General features: G+C 30.1%; 1 protein-coding gene and 1 long non-coding RNA gene across 3 annotated transcripts; one reads left to right on the top strand and one right to left on the bottom strand.

Annotated features, from left to right (window-relative positions):
• The first annotated feature begins 10,594 nt into the window (after positions 1 to 10,594).
• LOC107484633 (uncharacterized) lies at positions 10,595 to 13,335 on the top strand. Its single transcript, XM_016105183.3, has 3 exons — positions 10,595 to 10,768; positions 11,231 to 11,557; positions 12,973 to 13,335. Exons 1-3 carry the CDS (start codon positions 10,702 to 10,704, stop codon positions 13,119 to 13,121), a joined length of 543 nt encoding a protein of 180 aa, XP_015960669.1. The 5' UTR covers positions 10,595 to 10,701; the 3' UTR covers positions 13,122 to 13,335.
• A 331-nt stretch (positions 13,336 to 13,666) lies between these two features.
• LOC107484631 (uncharacterized) lies at positions 13,667 to 17,918 on the bottom strand. 2 transcript variants are annotated; one of them, XR_008008448.1, is made up of 4 exons: positions 17,529 to 17,918; positions 17,139 to 17,263; positions 14,853 to 15,106; positions 13,667 to 14,035 (listed from the first exon to the last, which is right to left on the bottom strand). It is a non-coding gene; the product is annotated as an uncharacterized LOC107484631 (long non-coding RNA). The 2 variants fall into 2 exon arrangements; XR_008008447.1 differs by having other exon boundaries at positions 13,668 to 14,228.
• Positions 17,919 to 20,561: the final 2,643 nt, after the last annotated feature.

Raw genomic sequence — 20,561 nt, 5'->3', positions numbered from 1 at the left:
AATGATCTAGTAAAGTCAATTAAGGATGGAAACTCTCCAAATAAACAAGAGGATGCTGCATCCGACTATGGTTAGTGCATTGAGCCCATATATTTTCTTCATGATAGTTGAATATAAAGACGATAAAGAAGGCATTAATTTTTTATCTATGTTCCCTTTATATATCATGCTTTCTCCTTCTACTTTGCTTTCTTCATTGCAAAAGAAGACATAAACTTTGACCTAAGTTAGAACCACAACAAGGATTGCTTTGGTTTTTTCTTTTGATCGATATTCAAGATGGAATGTTGAGTATTGAATACTACACTCTTTTGTTTTTTCAGTTTGTGATCTTATTATTTTGGTTTAGTTAATTTCTATTTATACCTTTCTTTTGTGCAAATAAATACCACTACTTGATGACTTTTGAGAATGATTAAAGTTAAGAAACAAAACTAGTTAAGAAAGGGGCAAAGAAATTAAAAGCTAATTGAACGTTACACCTTTAGAAGACTTTTTTGTTAAAACTGCTTAGTAAGTGCAAGTATTCTTGCAATAGCCCCGCCGACCTCCTCTTCCTCGTTAGTGGCAGCTATTCTTCCTTCTAGTATAGTGATATTTTTGTTCTTCTTGTTCTTGTTTACTTTGTTAGTTGTTATTGATTGGGGATTGGATTTTGTTAGGTAGACAATGGCTTTTGTGAATAATGTGAATAATAGGTTCTAAAATTAGCCCAATAAAGTAAAAATACACTATATTCTAAATTATCCATCTAAATCTTAATATTAAAATAACCATACACATAACTAGTAAATTGAACATCCAATATATCAATTATTTACATTGTTTAGTATTTTCATTGTTTACCAATAATTTTTTCTTGGGAATTCGAAATGTTTGTGAGAGCAAAGAGAAGAGGAGAGAAGATGTTGAGAATTAAGAGGGTTTCACTACTGTTTCGAATTATCAAAAAGGAGGAGGGAGGAGAGACTACTTAGCCTGTTGGAGGATGGGTCACAGTTGCCTAAAAACTGCTGCATTTAAGGTACATAGTTCTATCATGCTTCTTTTTATTATTGTTGTTTAAATATATTTGTGGTATATAAATATAAATTGTATGATATATTAAAATGAACCTGATCACACATTTTGTGACATTAATGCAGGATAACATTGGCTAAAGGAATTTAAGATGCTGACGATAATGACGGATTTCCTTGAATGTTATGGCTTGTAATCACCAATAGTGATTTTTGGGTATTTGTGTTTATGATGTAGGGTCTTTGAATTTTTATTTTTATGTGGTTATTGATAGATATCTTTAGATAGTTTGTCTATTTTAATATGAAAATGTTTATTTTGGTGATGACATTTTTAAATATGTATATGAAAGAGCCTAGCAGCGGAAATAATATAAATATCTAACACAAGAACAATATGGAAGCACTCACAACACAATATGACAGCAACTACGAACAAGCAAATATAGCAAGTAAGGCAATAACAAGAACACACCGAGATTTTAACGTGGAAAACCTCCTCAATATGAGAAGTAAAAACCATAAGTCATTCAAACCAATAAAATAGGTCCACTATAATCAAATGAGGTACAAGAGTCTCAGACAAAGCACAAAAATGTGCATATAACATTATAACCAGCCAAAACATCAAAGTACCAAAGCTTACAAATGAGAAGCAAGAAGATGGAAAATACCCAAAAAATAGAGCTGCTGTCCGAAGCCTATTTCTCCCTCTGCAGACCTCCAATTTAAATCTCTACCGTTCAGAATGAAGAACAAGATGAGAAGAACATGCAGTTCAAATTTCAAGCCACTCCAATGGTGAACGAATGAGAAACTACCATTTGAAATTTATTACTTTGCATAAAAATGGGAATTCTATTTTTCCTCTTTTCTCTCACTTTGTGGCTACTCTCTCACACTCTCAAAAGACCCAAAAAACTCTTATTAGGGTTGAGATACTAGGGTGCAAGAATACACCCCCAAAAAGTTGAGCTTAGGCCTCACAAAGGAGAAAAAAAACCTAACAAATCTCCCCTTCTTGACTAGGTGGAGGCCCTCGCCATTCCGGCGATCAAACAACATGTTTCAAGCTTATCTCTTGACAACGCTTTTGTCATCATATCAGTACCATTGTCATAAGTGTGAACTTTCTCAAGTTCCAACAACTTGGAATCTAACACATCCCGTATCCATTGATACCTAACATCAATATGTTTAGATCTTGCATGAAAAGTAAAATTCTTGGCAAGTTGAATAGTACTTTGACTATTACACAACAACACATAACAGTCCTTCTTGAAACCAAGTGCTATAAGAAACTTCTTCATCCACAACAACTCTTTACATGCTTCAATTGCTGCAATAAACTCTGCCTCTGTGGTAGAAAGTGCAACACACTTCTGTAACTTTGACTGCCATAAAATAGCTCCCCCTACAAACTTGACCAAATAACCTGAAGTAGACTTTCGAGAATCAATATCTCCTGCCATGTCTGCATCAGTAAAACCAACTAGCAAAGGTTTCTCACCACCAAAACTCAAACTCAAGTTAGTTGTACCTTTGAGATATCTCATAATCTATTTAACAACATTCCAATGTTCTTTACCTGGATTAGAGAGAAAACGACTCACAGTACCAACCGCATGAGCAATGTTTGGTCTAATACACACCATAGCATACATTAAGCTTCCAACATCTGAGGCATAATGAAGGTTATGGTAGGCTTAGAGAAGGGGGTTGAATCTATGTCTTCCTTTTTGTAGCTGTTATAACCCATTTTTAAGCAAAACTTTCAATTCTGATTCTGTTTGTACTCAGTAGCGGAAATTTATGAGACAATTTATTTTTGTCTCATGAATATCAGAAAAATAGAACACAGCAGAGAAGAGAAAAGCTAACACCAGCATGTATCCTGGTTCAGTTGCCTTGTGCTATGCAACCTACGTCCAGTCTCCTCCACAACAATGGAGAAATTTCCATTATAGTTAAAAGTATTACATACACCAATTTCACACTCAAGTTCTAACCTAACTTGACATTGGCTTGCTAACACCTAACTATTCACTCTTAGTGCTAACCCAACTAAGAAAGGGATACCAAAACAAGTACAAGATACAAGACACTTAACCAACCTAAAGAAATCAGAAAATAACTCTAGGCTTTTTTTCTCAAGTGTATCACTCAGCCTTTTTCTACTCATGGCTTTTACTTGAGCTTTCTCACAATGCCTTTTCTCACAAGAAATTACAGAAAGATAAACATAGAAAAGTACATTATAATTAGTAAAACATGAAGGAGATTGAATTCATCAACAGCCTTTGTGCTATGTGAAAACCAGATTAGCAAGCATCTGATTCAGTTCTTCATACTGGCAGAATGCACCTTTAGTTTGGTTACACTGTCCAGTTAGTTGAGCTTTCTCAAAGAACACTTCTCAGAATAATACCTCAATACTCTAGTTTTCTCTCCTTGCCTTTTGAATGAACAGCAAGCTTCTTTTATCTCCTTGCCAGCTCCTTGGTCCTTCTTCCAAGGTCAACACTTTGAGCCTTGGGCTTCACCAACCCACAGATTCACTTTTTCTCCTTAATCCCCAGATTAGAAACTCTGCCTCTGACCTCTTCATCTTGACCGAAAGCCATAAAACAGCAAACATAGAAATCTTCCAATGGTCAACTTAATCTTACCCCTTGAAAAATAACTTGGTCTCCAAGTCATGTTTAAGACCGTGGATACACAGCAGGGAAGAGCAGAAACTATCTTTCCTTTGTATCCCATTTTGGATAGAGCAGAGAGTTGGGAAGAAGAGATGAAGATCTGATGCATGCAAGAGGAAATGGATTACCTTTAACCTAAGCTTGATTTGGTTTGAACTGGGTGATTTGAAATCTGCCTTTCAAGCTTTATCTTTCTCTTTCTTGCTTCTTTGGTGATGAGCTTATGGAAGAAGCTTTCTCTTTCTCTTTCTTACTTTTCTGAAACTCTGATTTGACTTAGACACAGAGAGGGGAACATTGCTTTGGTTGGAGCAAGATGGAGGGAATAGCTTTTCTGAAATCAGATTGGGCTTGGATCGGGTAGTGATATGCTTGGCCCGTTTTGATTTCTTTGGCTTCTTTCTTTGCTTTTCTTTGGGCTCTTAATTTTGCTTTCAGCCCAACATCCTTGCTGATTGCTTTTTATTTAATTTGGGCTATTGAATTTTGGCCTGCAACAATAAACAATTAGTAATAAGTAATTATAATTAATCAACACTAATTATTTATTTTTCCCAAAAATAATATTTGTCATCACTTAATTAATTTAGTTAATTTCTTAACTCAACACATAAGAAATTTCATCCATTACTTGTTTTTTCTCATCAGTGGTTGGACACTGCTTGGTGCTCAACTTAAAATGAGGAGAAAAGGAACTGGCAACACATTTGGCATCATTCATGCCAAACCTTTGAAGCAACTTCTTTATGTACTCTTCTTGTGATAAATAAAGCTTCTTGGAATCTCTATAACAAGTAATAGTTATGTCCAAAGTCTGTTTGGCAGGACCCAAGTCCTTCATAGCAAAGAACTTGCTCAACTGTTTCTTCAACTCATTAATCCTCAAAGCATTCTTGCCCACAATTAAAATATCATCCACATAAAGCAAAAGAATGATAAACTCACCATTAGAAAATTTTTGCACAAATACACAATGATTTGAAGTTGTCTTGTGGTAACCATGCTCTCCCATCACAGATTCAAACTACTTGTACTACTATTTTGGAGCTTGCTTCAACCTATAAAGACTCTTCTTAAACTTGCACACAAAATCTTCCTTTCCATTAATAACAAAGCCCTCCAGTTGCTTAATGTAGATCTCCTTGTCTAAATCACCATGAAGAAAAGTTGTCTTCACATCCATTTGCTCAATCTCCAGATCAAGAGACGCTACTAATCCGAGCAAGCATGAATGAATGACATCTTCACAACAGGAGAAAAAATCTTTCTGACTAAAGCCTCTAATAACTAATCTAACTTTATACTGAGGCTTAGAATTGTGTTCTTCATTCTTGATTCTGAATACCCATTTGTTCTTCAAAACTCGGATACCCTTTGGTACCTTCACCAACTCATAGGTATCATTCTCAAGCAAGGACTTCATTTCTTCTTGCATAGCTTCAAGCCATTGAGCTTTGCTTTCATCTTCAACAGCCTCTCTAAAGTATTTAGGTTCTCCCCTATTAGTCAACGAAACAAACTCATGTGGCGAATACCTTGACGAAGACTTTCTCTCTCTTGTAAACCTTCTAAGTGCATTTGTAGGAATTTCCAAAGCTGGTTCTTCATCTTGAACATCATCACCAACTTCATCAAGTATCAGATCAATTGTTCCATCTTCACCTGCACTTGTATCATGCTCATTATTTTGAGCTTCAACTCTACCATCTTCCACCATAGGCATAGAGGGAGTAATATCCAAGTCAGAAAAATCACCACTAGGCTAAACCATTGACTTTTCCGCATTATCAATATCCTTCAATGTTTGGTCTTCAACAAAGATAACATCTCTACTCCGAATCACCTTCTTGCTAACAGAATCATAAAACCTGTAACCAAACTCATCCATTCCCTAGCCAATAAAAATACAATGCCTAGTCTTTACATCAAGCTTGGATCTCTCATCTTTGGGAATATAAACAAAAGCTTTACATCTAAGGACTCTTAAATGATCATAAGAAACATCTTTACCTGACCATACATTCTCTGGCACTTCAAATTGCAAGGGAACACATGGTGTCAGGTTTAACAGTGCTCAAAGCTTTACCCCAAAATGATTTTGCCAATCCAAACTGTGACAATAAGCACCTAACTCTTTCAACTAATGTTCTGTTCATCCTTTCAGCAAGGCCATTCAACTGAGGAGTCTTTGAAGGAGTCTTCTGATGTCTTATACCGTGCTCTTTACAATAAGCATCAAATGGACCTAAGTACTCACCACAATTGTCAGTACAAATACATATCAACCTCTTCCCAATTTCTTTTTCAACAGAAGCTTGAAATTATTTAAACACATTCAAAACTTGATCTTTGGTCTTCAAAGTGTAAACCCATAATTTTCTAGAATGGTCATCAATAAAGGTTACAAAATAGATAGACCCTCCAGGTGTTCTTGTCTTCATCAGCCCACATACATCATAATGCACCAAGTCAAGTATCTCCGGCTTCCTTGAAGGTGGATGGCTCTTGAAAGAAATCTTGTTTTGTTTTCCAGCAAAATAATGGTTGCACTTTTGTAAAGCAACGTTACAACCAGATAAAAGATTTCTCTTGGATAACATATTCATGCCTTTCTCATTCATATGACATAATCTCTTATTCCATAAATTAGTTTCATCAACAAACTCAGCAGCATTAACAACATCTTTCACAATCTTTGCTTGAGTTAAATAAAGAGTAGAGTGTCGTGTACCTCTATCAACAACCATGGAACCCTTGGTGGGCTTCTAACTATTATGAGAGAATGAGCTATCCAAGTCTTCATCACATAACTTACCAACAGAAAGTAAGTTCAACCGAATATCTGGAAGATGCTTCACACGCTTCAAAATCAAGTTGGTACCGTTGGAGGTTTCTAAGCAAACCTGTCCAATACCGGCACATTTTGCAACACCTTGATGAGCCATTTTCACATCACCAAAATCACCAGGAGTATAAGACGTAAATAGATCCCTCCTAGATGTAATATGAATAGAAGCACCACTATCAATCACCCAACTAGTGCTATTATCAACAAAGTTAACAGATTCAAACTCCTTAACAACAAGAAAATCATCATGGGTTACATTAACCTTGTCTTCATTGCTATCATCATCTTTATTTTTGCTCTTGTCTTTACTTGCTTTGACTTTCTCCTTCTTTAGTTGCCAACAAAATTTCTTCACATATCCCTTTTAACCACAATGATGACACTCAATATTTTTATAATTTCCTCGAGACTTGCTTCTGCTTTGATCTCTAATTTTAGGGCCTTGAATTTTGTTTCTCCCCCTAGACTCAGAAACAAGAACATCTAAATGTGTAGTCGATGTACCTTGTGACTTTCTTCTCAATTCTTCATTCAAAACACTACTCTTGGTAAGATCCATAGAGATTACACCATCAGGAGCAGAATTAGACAATGACATTATGAGAATTTCCTACGAGTCTGGTAAGGAGCCAAGAAGTAACAATCCTTGAACCTCTTCATCAAACTTGATAACAATGGAAGATAACTGATTCATTATTCCTTGAAAGTTATTCAAGTGATCTGTCATTGATGTCCCATCTGTATATTTCAAAGCCAATAACTTCTTGATAAAAAAATATCTTGTTATTCTCAGTTTTTTGAGCATACAACTGTTCAAGTTTAATCCAAAAGGTCCGAGCATGTGTCTCTCCAATAATATGGTTCAACACATTATCGTCAACCCACTACCTAATATATCTACAAACTTGTCTATGCAACAAAGTCCAATCATCATCAGATTTATCATTAGGCTTTTCTGTACCAAAAACTGGTTGATGAAAATTCTTGACATAATACAAATATTCTATCTTTGACTTTTACAAATCATAATTAGGACCATTAAGAGCAATCATCCTACTAGTATTAGTATTAGATTCCATTGTTCACAGAATCACAAGCCCAGAAAAATACCAACAAGCTCTTATGCCAGTATGAAAGAGCCTAACAGCGGAAACAACACAAATATCCAACACAAGAACAATATGGAAGCACTCACAACACAATATGGCAGCAACTATGAACAAGAAATATAGCAAGTAAGGCAATAACAAGAACACACCGAGATTTTAACGTGGAAAACCTCCCTCAATGTGAGAGGTAAAAATCACTAGTCGTCCAGACCAATCAAATAGTTCCACTATAATCAAATGAGGTACAAAGGAGTCTCAAACAAAGCACAAAAGTGTGCATATAACCAGGCAAAATATCAAAGCACCAAAGCTTACAAATGAGAAGCAAGAAGATGAAAAATACCCAAAAAATAGAGCTTCTATCCGAAGCCTATTTCTCCCTCTACAGACCTCCAATTAAAATCTCCACCATTTAGAATAAAGAACAAGATGAGAACAACATGCAGTTCAAATGTTAAGTTGATCCAGCGGTAAACGAATGAAAAACTGTCATTTGAAATTTACTATTTTGCATAAAAATGAAAATTCTGTTTTTCCTCTTATCTCTCACTTTGGGGCTACTCTCACACTCTCAAAAGACCCCAAAAAATCTAATTAGGGTTGAGAAGTTGCACTAGGGTGCAAAAATACACTTCCAAAAAGTTAGGCTTAAATCTCATAAAGGAAAGAAAAAATCCAATAATACAATGATGCTACAATGATGCCAATTCTAATACTTTTGGTTAAATTATAAATATACATTGTTTTAGCATATATTTTTTTGTTAATTAATGTAATGATCTTATATTATAATTTAAAAAATATAAATAATATTGTTATAATTTTTTTTATAATATTTGACTAATTTAATTCAAAGTGCAACATTACCTATAACATTATATAACTAAGAAATATCTTTAAGTATTACTAAATATTAGGATTTAGAAAAAAGATTATATATATATATATATTAAAATAAAAATTAAGGGATATAAGATTATATTTATATAAAATATGTATAAGTATGTAATGTTATGTTTTTAAGGTGATACAGTGAAAAAAATAAGTGTAGTCTATTATTTTAAATTTTGGTAAGTACAGGTGATAAAAAGTGTAATCTTTAGTCATGAAACGCAACACTTGCAAAATTCGTCCTATTCCTAAATATTAAAAATGTAATTTTTGATATAAAAAAATATAGACTTTGAGAATAGGTAACGACTGAATTGATATTCCCCACTAAAATATTTTCGAAGCCAAAAAAACATAATTTTTGTATAAGGCATTTTTTATTTTAATTATACTTAAAAAGTGTAGTTAAATGAATAATTTTTTTGTAGTGAAAAACAAGAAAAGAATTAAAGTGTCACTTAATTACGACGTTAACAACTTAACTTTCAACAATTTGGCTTGTGACTCTATGTATATTCTTTAACAATTAACAGTATATACAATTTAAAATGAATGAAAATCGATCGTGTTATTATTAAGAACTAATTTGAAATATCACTCAAATGATATACAGTAGGAGTAATTTAATTTAAGGGAACTGTGTATTGTTTTGATTTTTAAAGTGAGCTCCATTTCATTTATGTTTCAACTATTTATTAGTTGTAACATTTTAGTTTCAAAGCCTGGCCTTCATTTTCAATGGCTAGCATAATGATCCCACCTAATTAAGTGAAGCTTTTCTGAATTTCTGTTTTTGGTCCATAAAAAGAAAATAACTTAGAAGTTATAACAAAAGAAGTACGCGGATTTAGCTTTTGCGTAGAAATTATTAAATGAATAAATATGTAGGATTCGGTTGACTGCTGTTTACTCATCTGCAACAAATGCACTTCACACATGTCCGTGAATAATAATAACGCATGGAAGGTGAACAACATAATGGCCATTTGTGCGGTCGGAAGAATTATTTTTTTAAAAGTAAAAGAAAAAAATAAAAGTGGAAAGATATTTTATATTTGAATATATTTATAGAAATGTTTTTTATATAAAATTACAATTTTAGTTATGAGCAAAAATATTTTATTATATATTTATTTATTAGTATAAAATAAAATAATTACATAAACTTGTGATAGAATATTTAATTTATATATTATCTTTTTAAGGATATTTTAATAATAATAAAAAATTTAATTAAAAAGTTTTATTTTGATAATAATATTTGTATGCACTAGAGGTGACTTTTTATTTTAAAATGGAATTAAATTTTTAAATTTAATAAATAATAACCAGAATATAATTTACTTTATTTTTAAGATAGCGCAAAAAATATCATAACTAAGAATTTTTACACTGATTAAGATTTTATCTTTTTGCAACTTTTCTTCCTCTTCATATAAAAACAATGCAGGTTTCGACCCTATTTACTTTTCAAAAAATGTAAAAAATTACTTATTTATTGTTTTTATCTTTTTTTTTTCAGAAGCACATAAAATAAATATTTATTTTTAAAAAAATATTTGTTTTATCCTAAAAATACAGACAAACGAAGTTAATATATATGCTTTAAAAAAAATTCAAATATTCTTAAGACATTAATGTTCTAGTATTTTTTACTATTAATTTTAATTAATATATATTATATTATAATTAAAATCGTTAACTAAAATTATTAAAATACCTATTTTATTAAAATACATAAAATTCTTCAAATACGGTATAGATCTTGATCATCTTTTGTATAATTGAACATGACAGTTATTAGTTGGAGAATATTTTGGGCCAGTAATTTCATATGACATTTCTCTTAATAATTACGCGTAGTCGCGTATAATAATTATTAGTCTATTATTACATAGCTAAAGAGCATTACACGTATATTACCACAATAGCTTTTGTGTTATTGAGCCTTCCAAACGTGTCTATCATATAAACGCATTGTTCATGCCACCACACCTATATATACACCTTTCGCTGAAATCACATTTCCTCCTTCATATATAGCATATAACTAATTCTCATTACATACACATACATAACCCCTTTATTTCTCTATCACAAAATCCATATTATATAGCCAGAAGTTTAACTTTACCATGTCTTTCTCGATCCAATTGCCTTTGGTTTTGTTCTTTTCTTCCCTCTTCATCCATGTATCTTTCGGTAATTAAGTATGCTTTATTGAATTATATCAACTGTATTTATTTTTTATAAGACATTGTGTTAAGTCATTTATTACTTACTAAAATTGCATTTAGTAGTTAGGAAATGATACAATACAAATTAAAAAAAAAATGTGTTCGAAACTAAAAATACAAAGTTTTTGCATTTTTGATTCTTTTATTAAAAATATAAGAACACAAATTTTCTATTTTAAATATAATCTCAGCATAACTAATTTGAGTTCATTGAATGGTCAATTCACTCATCATTCCGTTTAAGTAAGTATTGAGAACTCGAATTTCATCTAATATCCTAGCAAAATGTCCATACAAAATAGTACATACATTGAACATTTCTCATGTTGTATGTATATATTTCATACCATGGCCAGTGCAATTGTTTCTTTGACTTTTACATGATATATGTTTTGAGTTTTGACATACATGATCTATCTTTTGGCAGGGGAGGTTGTATGTGAGGAGTTAGCAAATGAAGCATGTGCGTTCTCAATAGCATCTTCAGGGAAGAGGTGTTTGTTGGAGACGCGGAGGGGGGCCGGCGGCAGCGTGGAGTACCAGTGTCGGACGTCAGAAGTGGTGGTAGAGAGGATGGGGGATTACATAGAGACAGACGAATGTGTGGAGGCGTGTGGGGTTGATAGGAAGTTTGTTGGCATTTCATCAGATGCATTCTTGGAGCCTCAATTCAGTGCCGAACTTTGCTCACCACCTTGTTACCTAAAATGTCCCAACATTGTTGACCTTTACTTCAATTTGGCTGCTGGAGAGGGTAAGAATTGTTTATTAATTTCTACCGTCGCATAATGAAATTGCATACAGAAATAAACTATATACCTATTTTTGTATTTAGTAAAATTAAAGCATATGTTTTTGTTGTTAATATTTACTATTTTCTTCTAAAACATTTTAGTGTTTAATTTTATTTTTTAAATACTTTTAATTCATTTAATTTTGTCCCTAAATTTTTAATTATTTCAAAATTATTCTTGAATTTTTTAATTTTGTCTTTAATATTTTAAACAGAGGTCCAAAGATAATTTTAACAAAAATAAAAAAACGTTAGAAAAAAAGTTGTATAAAATTAAATACTAAAGATATTTTTTAAAAAAAATATTGTTTTAATCTTTATTATTTTAGTTAAATCTTAATTTTATCTCAAACATTTGAAATAACTTATTTTTGTTTTAAATATTTTATTTTGTCCTATGTTAGTCTTCTAGTTAAAATTAAAAAGATTTCTTTCAAAAAAGATCATTTTTTCCCTTTATTATTATTTTTTTAATATTATTTTGTCAAGTTTACTATTCTCAAATCACTAAAATCATCGTTATGAGCATTACAATTATGATTAAAAGAAAATCATAATAAAATAAGGGATAATTTTAAAAGAAAAAAAATTTAATTTTGATCAAAAAATTAAAATAAAATATTTAAAATAAAAATAAAATATTTTAAATATTAAAAATAAAATTTAAACTTAATCCAAACGGCAAGAGTTAAAATAACTCTTCACTTGTATTGTTTTATTATCTTAATTTCAAAAGTAATATTCTTGTGGTCATTAGCTACCTTACATTATTAATATATGATAATACTAAAAAAAAAAAAACAATTAAAACTTGTCTTATTTAAAATTTATTATTAAATAAGTTATAACTATTTTTTATTAATTTTTTTTTTGTTATCAAATATTTTCGATTAATATATTAGGAAGAACGAGAAAGTAAAACAATAATGGTCGTAGTTGAAAATTCCATGTTGTGACCTTAATTATTTGAACAGCTTCTCCAAGAACTTATATATTCAACAACCAATGCAATAAGAATAAACACTTTCTGTATATATAGAATAATATGTTTTAACAACGACATGTTGGCACACGAAAATGAGTGGTGTATGGTACCATGCTCTATGAAAGCACCCAGATACCTTACCTGCAACCTCACTTCCTTCAAATCTAATCTATAGTATACAGTCACTCTTCGATAGTTCTATCCTTACCAAAAATAAAATTAATAAAAAAAAAAGAAGTGAGGGGTCCTTTTTCATGATGTGGTAGAATATTTTACATTTGCTAACTTGAATATTTACCGAGGACTCTGTTTTATTATTATTATTATTATTATTATTATTATTATTATTATAGAGAATAATAAATGTTGCTTTGATGCGCTATATAAGCAGGGGTGCTTTTGCCAGAACTGTGTGAGAAGCAAAGAATGAACCCTGGACGTGCAATGTTTGAGCTTCTAAGTTCTGGAGCTGCAGCACCTGGCCCTCTTTCTGGTTTCTCGGAGGACATAAAAGCAGCATCTGCCCCATCTCCATTATAAACATCATTTCTATTTGGTCCTTAGAAAAAACATTCACTTTGTATTTGATGAAGGGAGAGTGTAAATTGAGAGAGCTATTATATTACCATATACTACTAGAGGATATGTAGTGAGTATGAGTTCTTTATTATGGGTTGGTTGGGTTCAGTTGATGAAATATTATAATAATCTTTATACAAAAAAAACAGTGATGACCTGAGTATATTTTGCCAAATTTCCCTTGGTCTAATACCATTCAATAAATAAAATACAGTAAAGTTTTATATACTTTAGAGAGAAAGAATATCTTTTATTCTATTTCCAATACATGAAATATTTCATCTTTAAACTTATATTTTAGCTAAAAGACAAGGTCAAAATTATCGTTTGAAATAATTTTAACGAGACATTTTTATCTACACTTTCACAATGAAGGTTCACTAATACATTTTTTTTTCTTTTCTCTATATTAGAAACAAGAGAATAATTTGAAGAGTATATTATTAAATGTGTTGAAAAGGTACAATACATAGAGGTATATATAGGTGCTAGAAGAATCAAAATAATAAAAACATACGATTCTACAATTAATATACACATATTCTATATAATATAAATGATACTAATTTGATTTTAATTATTCTTTAACATCCTTTCTCAAATTCAAGTAGGAGCTAAAGATATCATCTTGAGTTTAGATACTAGAGTCCGAAAACAAATAGGATGATAAGCCTTTGTGAAGATGTCAGTAGTCTGATCTAAAGTTCCAACAACGACGAGGTGAACAACGTCAACAAGGAGACATTGCCGGACAAAGTAACAATCAATCTCAATGTGTTTGGTGCGTTCATGAAAAGCATCATTATGCGCAATCTGAATAGCACTGCGATTGTCACAAAAAACATTGGTCGGGGATGACTGAAGAGCACCCAAGTCTGCGAGAAGCCAATGAATCAAGACAACAGTGGTGTCAGCGAGAGCACGATATTCAACTTCTATGCTTGATCGAGCAGTGAACATTTGCTTCTTAGCTCGCTAAAAAATGAGAGCATCGCCAGGAAACAAACAACAACTAGTAGTAGAACGGCGATCAGTAGAATCACTAGCCTAATCAGCATTTGAGTACGCCTAAAGGGATAAAGATGAATGGACAGAAAAATAAAGGTCATGAAATAGAGTGCCTTTGATGTAGCGAAGCATGTGAAAAAACACTTATCTAAGTTTATTTGCAGTTGTCTTTTTCTAATACCTAAAGCAACACCTTATTAAATTTTTCTTAGGTTCTCTTTTTTAATATCTAAAGTAATATATTTTTTATCTTTGTTATTTTTATATGACATTTGAAGGATATATAACACACACTAATAATATTTAAATATTTAAATTTAATTTAATCAATATAGGAAGAATAAGCTAATAATATATATTGCATATATATAGAAAGGTCTTCCAAGTGCCAATTAACATACTTGTTAAGTTACCAAGTCAAATAAATAATAAACATAAGATTACAGAATACATGTTTTTCTGATGATGAACTTAAACAAAAAAGAAACTAATTTTCCCATTTGAAACCAAAAAGACTTTGTGCTTTACCATTGTGCCAATAATTGCATTTATCTCTTTAGAAAATTTCATCCAACCATAAGAAAGTTGCAGTCAAATTTAAATGGACAAAAAAATTATAGTCAAAACATCAGTTTAACAATAACATGTATACTCAAGTGTTACAACAATTTAGCACACATATACCTAATCATGATTTGCTATATGAGTCAATGGAGGAGAACGCCGAAGAATCAAATTTGGATCTTGTGCACTATTTGCAGACGATTGCTTAGATCGCAAGAGAGAAAACGCTTCATCAACATTCATACTAAGAGAAATTTGTTGCAACATAAGTTTCACAATATCTTCCAATTCTTGCAACCATTGCTTATAGTCATCTAATTCAAATCCTAGAATGTCCACCAATATTCCTCAAACTCCTCTAAAGTAATCTTTCTCTATAAAAAAGTAAAGAATAAAATTTACATTATTCTCTATGAACTATTTAGCTCAATCAAAGTGGCCAACAGAACAAAAAAAAAATAATAATCGTTTCTATATGAACTAGTTAACTCAGTGAATTATGCAAATAATTCTGATGGATATAAATGATCTAGATTTCAACAAAATAATTGCAATCCTTATTGCATTCTCTGTTCATTTTTTAATTTGTAATTCTCTTTTTCTTTGGTGCTTTTGTATAGAAATTAAATAAAAAAAAAAACAAAAAATGTTAGATGAAGATGTAACGTTTTACATACATGTTGTAATGGTCCAGCATATCACGTTTTTTGAAAATTTATAAATCTGCAACCATTGTAACATGTGAAGCACCACAGTCATGAAGCCTAGCTAAGCAAATTAAGCTAATTGAATATATAGTTGGTGTATATTCATATACGATGATAAGTGTCTTAATATTAATGGTAGATTTTTAGTGTGTATATATAAGTGATCTGTAGTTAAAGCTCTTGGCTTTGAAAAAGCGGGAGAGGCTCTACTCTAATAAAATACTCACACATCCCAAAAATAAAATAATCATGAGACATTGGTATAAAGCCTTTTTTTGACTCTTCAAATCCAAAAACAAAATAAAATACAAGTGAAAAATTCCATTAAGAAGAGGACTAAATAAAAAAGAATTAATTAGCAAAATTAGTCATCCAAAAAATTCTTTTAAGAGTAGCCTAAGGAGATTTAGTACTTCTGAGTATAACAATTAAACCTTGTCCATCCGAATTATAAACCTAGTTTGACAAAGCTATAAAGTAAATCTCTTTCAAGGTTCATTCAATTTCGTTTAGAATTATTCATCTAATTCTCAGATTTTGGTAAGAAAAAAATTAAATTAAAAAAAAGAAAGCAAAACTCAAATAGTATTACCGGAAATAAATAAAGTTGAGGAGAAATAAAAAGTAATAATATAGTAGAGGATTCTAAACTTTTAAATGAAGAAAATCATTAAAGAACTTGTTCAAACATAAATGATGTCTAACGTAATATTTTTCTCAGCATAATATAATACTTTCAAGCACAAAATGATAGCTAACTCAAATAAATACAGTTTTAGAAACTTATTTTTTAACATCCACAAAGGTAAAGTAATCCCTTAAACTAAAAATAAATAAAAATATTGAATACAGTTTTTTGCTACATAACAATAAGAAAATTATACTATGACATCTAAATTATATTCCTTTCAATGATTCAAGCATACAATTACATAACCCTAATGAACCTCAAATTTCATTGTCTTCACACATAAAAAAGTAAGCAGAAAATTCAGATAATCAAATTATACTGTCAATCAACTCCCAAAACTATATGAATGCAGAACATATAATCAAGAGTGTATCCAATTGAGACGAAAATTATTAAATGAACTAATTTTAGTGTGGTACTAATTTGCATCAAACATGAGTTATGAGTTTGTTAGCTTTTTTTCTTCTTAAATTGATATCATTCACAAATGAACTGAATTGATAAGAATGACAGAAAATAATAGAGAATAGATTTTACAATAGATCAATCACTTTAGTTTTTCATTGTTTTGATTGACTATGTCCCTAGAAACTTATGATATTAGAAACTTGATCTTGGTCTTCCCATATATATCATTAAAACTTCCAAACATGGCACGATTCAAGACCATCATTAAACAAGATCAATCTTAACAGGTAAAAAAAAAAAATTGAACAGTCTTTAATGTCTTTTTCTTAAAATAGTAAATGTGAAATCACAAATGTGAAAAATTAAAACTTATTTAAACCCGTTGCCTTTACTTTGGCAACAAAAATGGGGTGTAAAAACTGTTTTCAAGTTAGATAACATCCAAAATGTTTGGATTTTACAAAGAATATTAACAGTTTTTTTCTTTTTTCCTTTTTTCTTTCTTTCTTTCTTTAAACTTAGTTCATTGGTTGGTGGTCATTATATTCTTAACCAAGTCAAGAATACGGCAGTAATAAAAAAAGAGGGAAGATTCTTTACCTCTAATTCATCCCCCTACTTACCCTATTGCTCCCAGCAAGGTTGTTGCAATGCAAGGGCTGCCACCAACAATGAGATTGAAACCCCAAATGTGTTCATCAGCTTCTCGATACGATAATTTAATCCTATACAACAAGATTGTTTACAATGTTTGCGCAGGCTTTTAGTGTCTCAGTTCAATAATCTCTATATCACTCTATATTATTAGTTTTATTTGCTCTTATATACATATAACAAACTTTTATACAGAGCAATAATAATCTGTAAAACAGCGAAATCACATGCCAGCAAACCAGAGAACAGCAAAATAATTTACTAACTAAAAATAAAAATCTATCTAAACTATAATGAATTAATTCAGAGAACATCAAAATTAGTCTTCTCAAATACCTGGAAACGGAGGAACAGAGGAAGAACGAGAAGGTGAAGAGAACGGAGAGGAGTTTCTCGCGATTGAGCACCGCGCCCGTCGAGGAGAGCACCGCACTCGTCGAGGAGAGCACCGCGCCGTCGCCGTACGTGGAGGAGTACACCGCAATTGAGCGCTGCTGTCGCCATTATGAAGGGGAGAAAAGGTCTGTGATTTGGTACCACACAGTCGCCCGTCGAGGATAGCATGACACCGTCGACGTACGTGGAGGAGTGCACCGGCAATTGAAAGCTGCTGACCTGCTGTCGCCGTTAGGAAGGGGAGAAAGGGTACGGTGGGGGTGTTACGTTGTTGTAGGGGAGAAAGCTAAGGCTTTAGGCTCTTGTGTATGGCGTGAAATGGAACCTCTGAAACACTTTTGTATTTTTGTGTTTAAGTTTATTTTTTTATTGAAAATATAATTTGTGGGAATATGATTAAAACTTAAAAGTTTTCTTTTAAAATTTTTAATTATAAATAATTTTAGACAACATTTTATAAATGTTATTTGTTTAATTCTTTTGAAGATTCTCATAAAATGTTATATTTTTATTTAAAAATATTATCTTAAAGTTTTTATTTTGTAATATTTTATAAATGTTGCTTTAGATATTAAAGATAATTTTTTTTATGAATGATTAAAAATTTTGTTATTTTTGTCTTATTCAAAGATAACTGATTAAAAATATTATCTTTATTTATTTAACATAATTTTTATTAAATGTTGCTTCAAATAAAGGTTATCTTAGATAAAAAATATTATAATGTGTACACTATAAATTTTAAATGAATAACTTTATTTGTATTGAAGTTTTAAAATGAAAGATTTTAAATAATATAAAAAATGGACTTTTTAAATAATAGAAAAGATAAACAATTTTAAAATAATAGAAAAAATAAATAATTTTAACTCATTAATTAATGTACAACTAGATGTAACATATAATTTAAAATTATCTATTTAAAAATAGCATATTATTCTTTTAAAAACTAATACATTTAAATTAATATTTAAAAAAATAAAAAACATAAACAAAATTTAAAAATCAAATATCAAAATTACTACTCAGTATATAATTTGAGGTATGATAACAATAACTATTATTATATTATATTTAAATTTCATTATCTGTGTTGGTACTATTATATGGATTGAGGTGAATGACACGTATTGGTGGACGGCGGTGGCGAAGAACGCGCACGTTCCCTAGGAAATGATAAATGAGAAGAAGAAAAAGCAAAGATAAACCCTTAGACCAAACGTCTGAAATTCAATAAAATAAATAAGAATTAATCAACTTATCATCACGTGAAACTTTTACTTTTTACGCATGGATAAGATTTTCTGACACAATCTTCGGTAAGAGATATGTAGTTTATTATTTATTAATTTATATATGTAATATTGAACCGGTACATTTAAAATCGAGAATTTTATATATGAATACTTGAAATTAATTAATTTTTAAAATATTTTTATTTAATGTTTTTATTTTTTATTAAATTTTAAATTTTATTTTATTAAAAAATAAAAAAATTAACTGAATATCTAATTAAATAAATTGTTTTTCGTCTCAAAATGTTCCTAGGTAAGTTTTTCTTTCTTCGGCCGCCTTGGTTATTTTTTTTAATTGTAGTCGAACATTAGAATTAGAATTAGAATTAAAATTTAGAATTTAGAATTTCAATTCAAAAAGACATAATTTTTTTGTTTTTATATTATATTTAGTTATAATTAATAAAATTTAAAATGTCTTTATCGTGTATTATGTTTGTTTAAAATAAATAGAACTTAAATTTTTTTAGATATTTTTGTGTATAATTTTAATTTTTTTTAGTATTTTGAAATTTTTGAAATTTGTTAAATTTAAGATTTATTAATTTTGAATATTTAATTTAATATAAATGATCGGACAAAATTTTAGCTTTAGCTTTCAACATAGACTTTCTACATTCAGATGTTTAGTAGAATTTCAGATATTATTTTGATATGAAAATTTGAATGTTTATATTAGATGATTTTGAAAATTTTTAATATGTATTTGGTTTAAAATTTTTTATTTTTTTAAAAATAAATATTTTAGGTCAAATATATTTAATCGCTCGTTTAGTTCTTACCTCCTTGTTCTCCGTATTAACTTTTGATATTATTTCTCAGATTCCTCTTGGCTTCCAACAGTAGAATCTTTCAACAGGAAAAGACTACTTTGAAAAAAGATCGTGATTAGCCATGAATGAACACAAGATCTGCATCGCCTCTCTCTTGTTATGAGCAGTGGCGGATCCACGGGGACCTAAGGTGGCCATGGTCCCCCCAATTTTTTTTAAAAAAAATAGTAAATAGTAATAATTAATAATATTAAATTTTTTTATATATAATATTAAAAAAAATATAACTTACAAAATTTTATAAATTAAAAAAACTAAAAACTGCATTATGTATTAGATATTTGAATTATTGTTGCTCTTGTTAACAAATAGCCCATTCTAATAATTAATAAAAATGGTTCTATTATACTAGCCCAAGCCCATACTATTAATTAAAGTAACACTAGTACATTTTTCAAATATTTGTTTCAAGCCATTAGAGGCATCAGCGCCACTTTTCTCTCTCTTTTAGTGGTTTCCAAACTTTTGGTCTTCTACTCTTCTCATTTTAATTTTCTTTTCATACCAAAACAAGACATATGAAGAAAAACCATTGAAGAGAAGTGAACAACAAAATATTAACCATTGAATGCACAACAAAGATTCAAAGAGGTATATTTCAATTTTTTTTAAGTTAATGACAATGTCAAGTATTATTTACATTATTTATTTAAAATAATTAATTTATTTTTTTTTATAATGGACAGTGTTCAAAGATTGAAGTGAGGACAAAACTCAATAGAATTATTTTTTTGTGAGACTTGGAACAAAAAATAATCAGGTAAATCAATAACTTTATTTTTGGTTATTATATATTTGTGTTTCTAAAATTATTTGTTATTGCTCAATAGGTTTAATATTTTTTT

Source organism: Arachis duranensis, chromosome 4, assembly GCF_000817695.3.
Source record: "Arachis duranensis cultivar V14167 chromosome 4, aradu.V14167.gnm2.J7QH, whole genome shotgun sequence".
Taxonomy (NCBI): Eukaryota; Viridiplantae; Streptophyta; class Magnoliopsida; order Fabales; family Fabaceae; genus Arachis; species Arachis duranensis.
The sequence above is the reverse complement of the archived record's forward strand: the minus strand, read 5'-3'. Positions and strand labels throughout refer to the sequence as shown.

Excerpts from the sequence above, each read along its gene's own strand:
- LOC107484633 (XM_016105183.3), top strand. The coding sequence starts at position 10,702 with ATGTCTTTCTCGATCCAATTGCCTTTGGTTTTGTTCTTTTCTTCCCTC. Across the intron at positions 10,769-11,230 it reads CTTCATCCATGTATCTTTCG|GGGAGGTTGTATGTGAGGAG; the intron begins GTAATTAAGTAT and ends ATCTTTTGGCAG. Across the intron at positions 11,558-12,972 it reads CAATTTGGCTGCTGGAGAGG|GGGTGCTTTTGCCAGAACTG; the intron begins GTAAGAATTGTT and ends CTATATAAGCAG.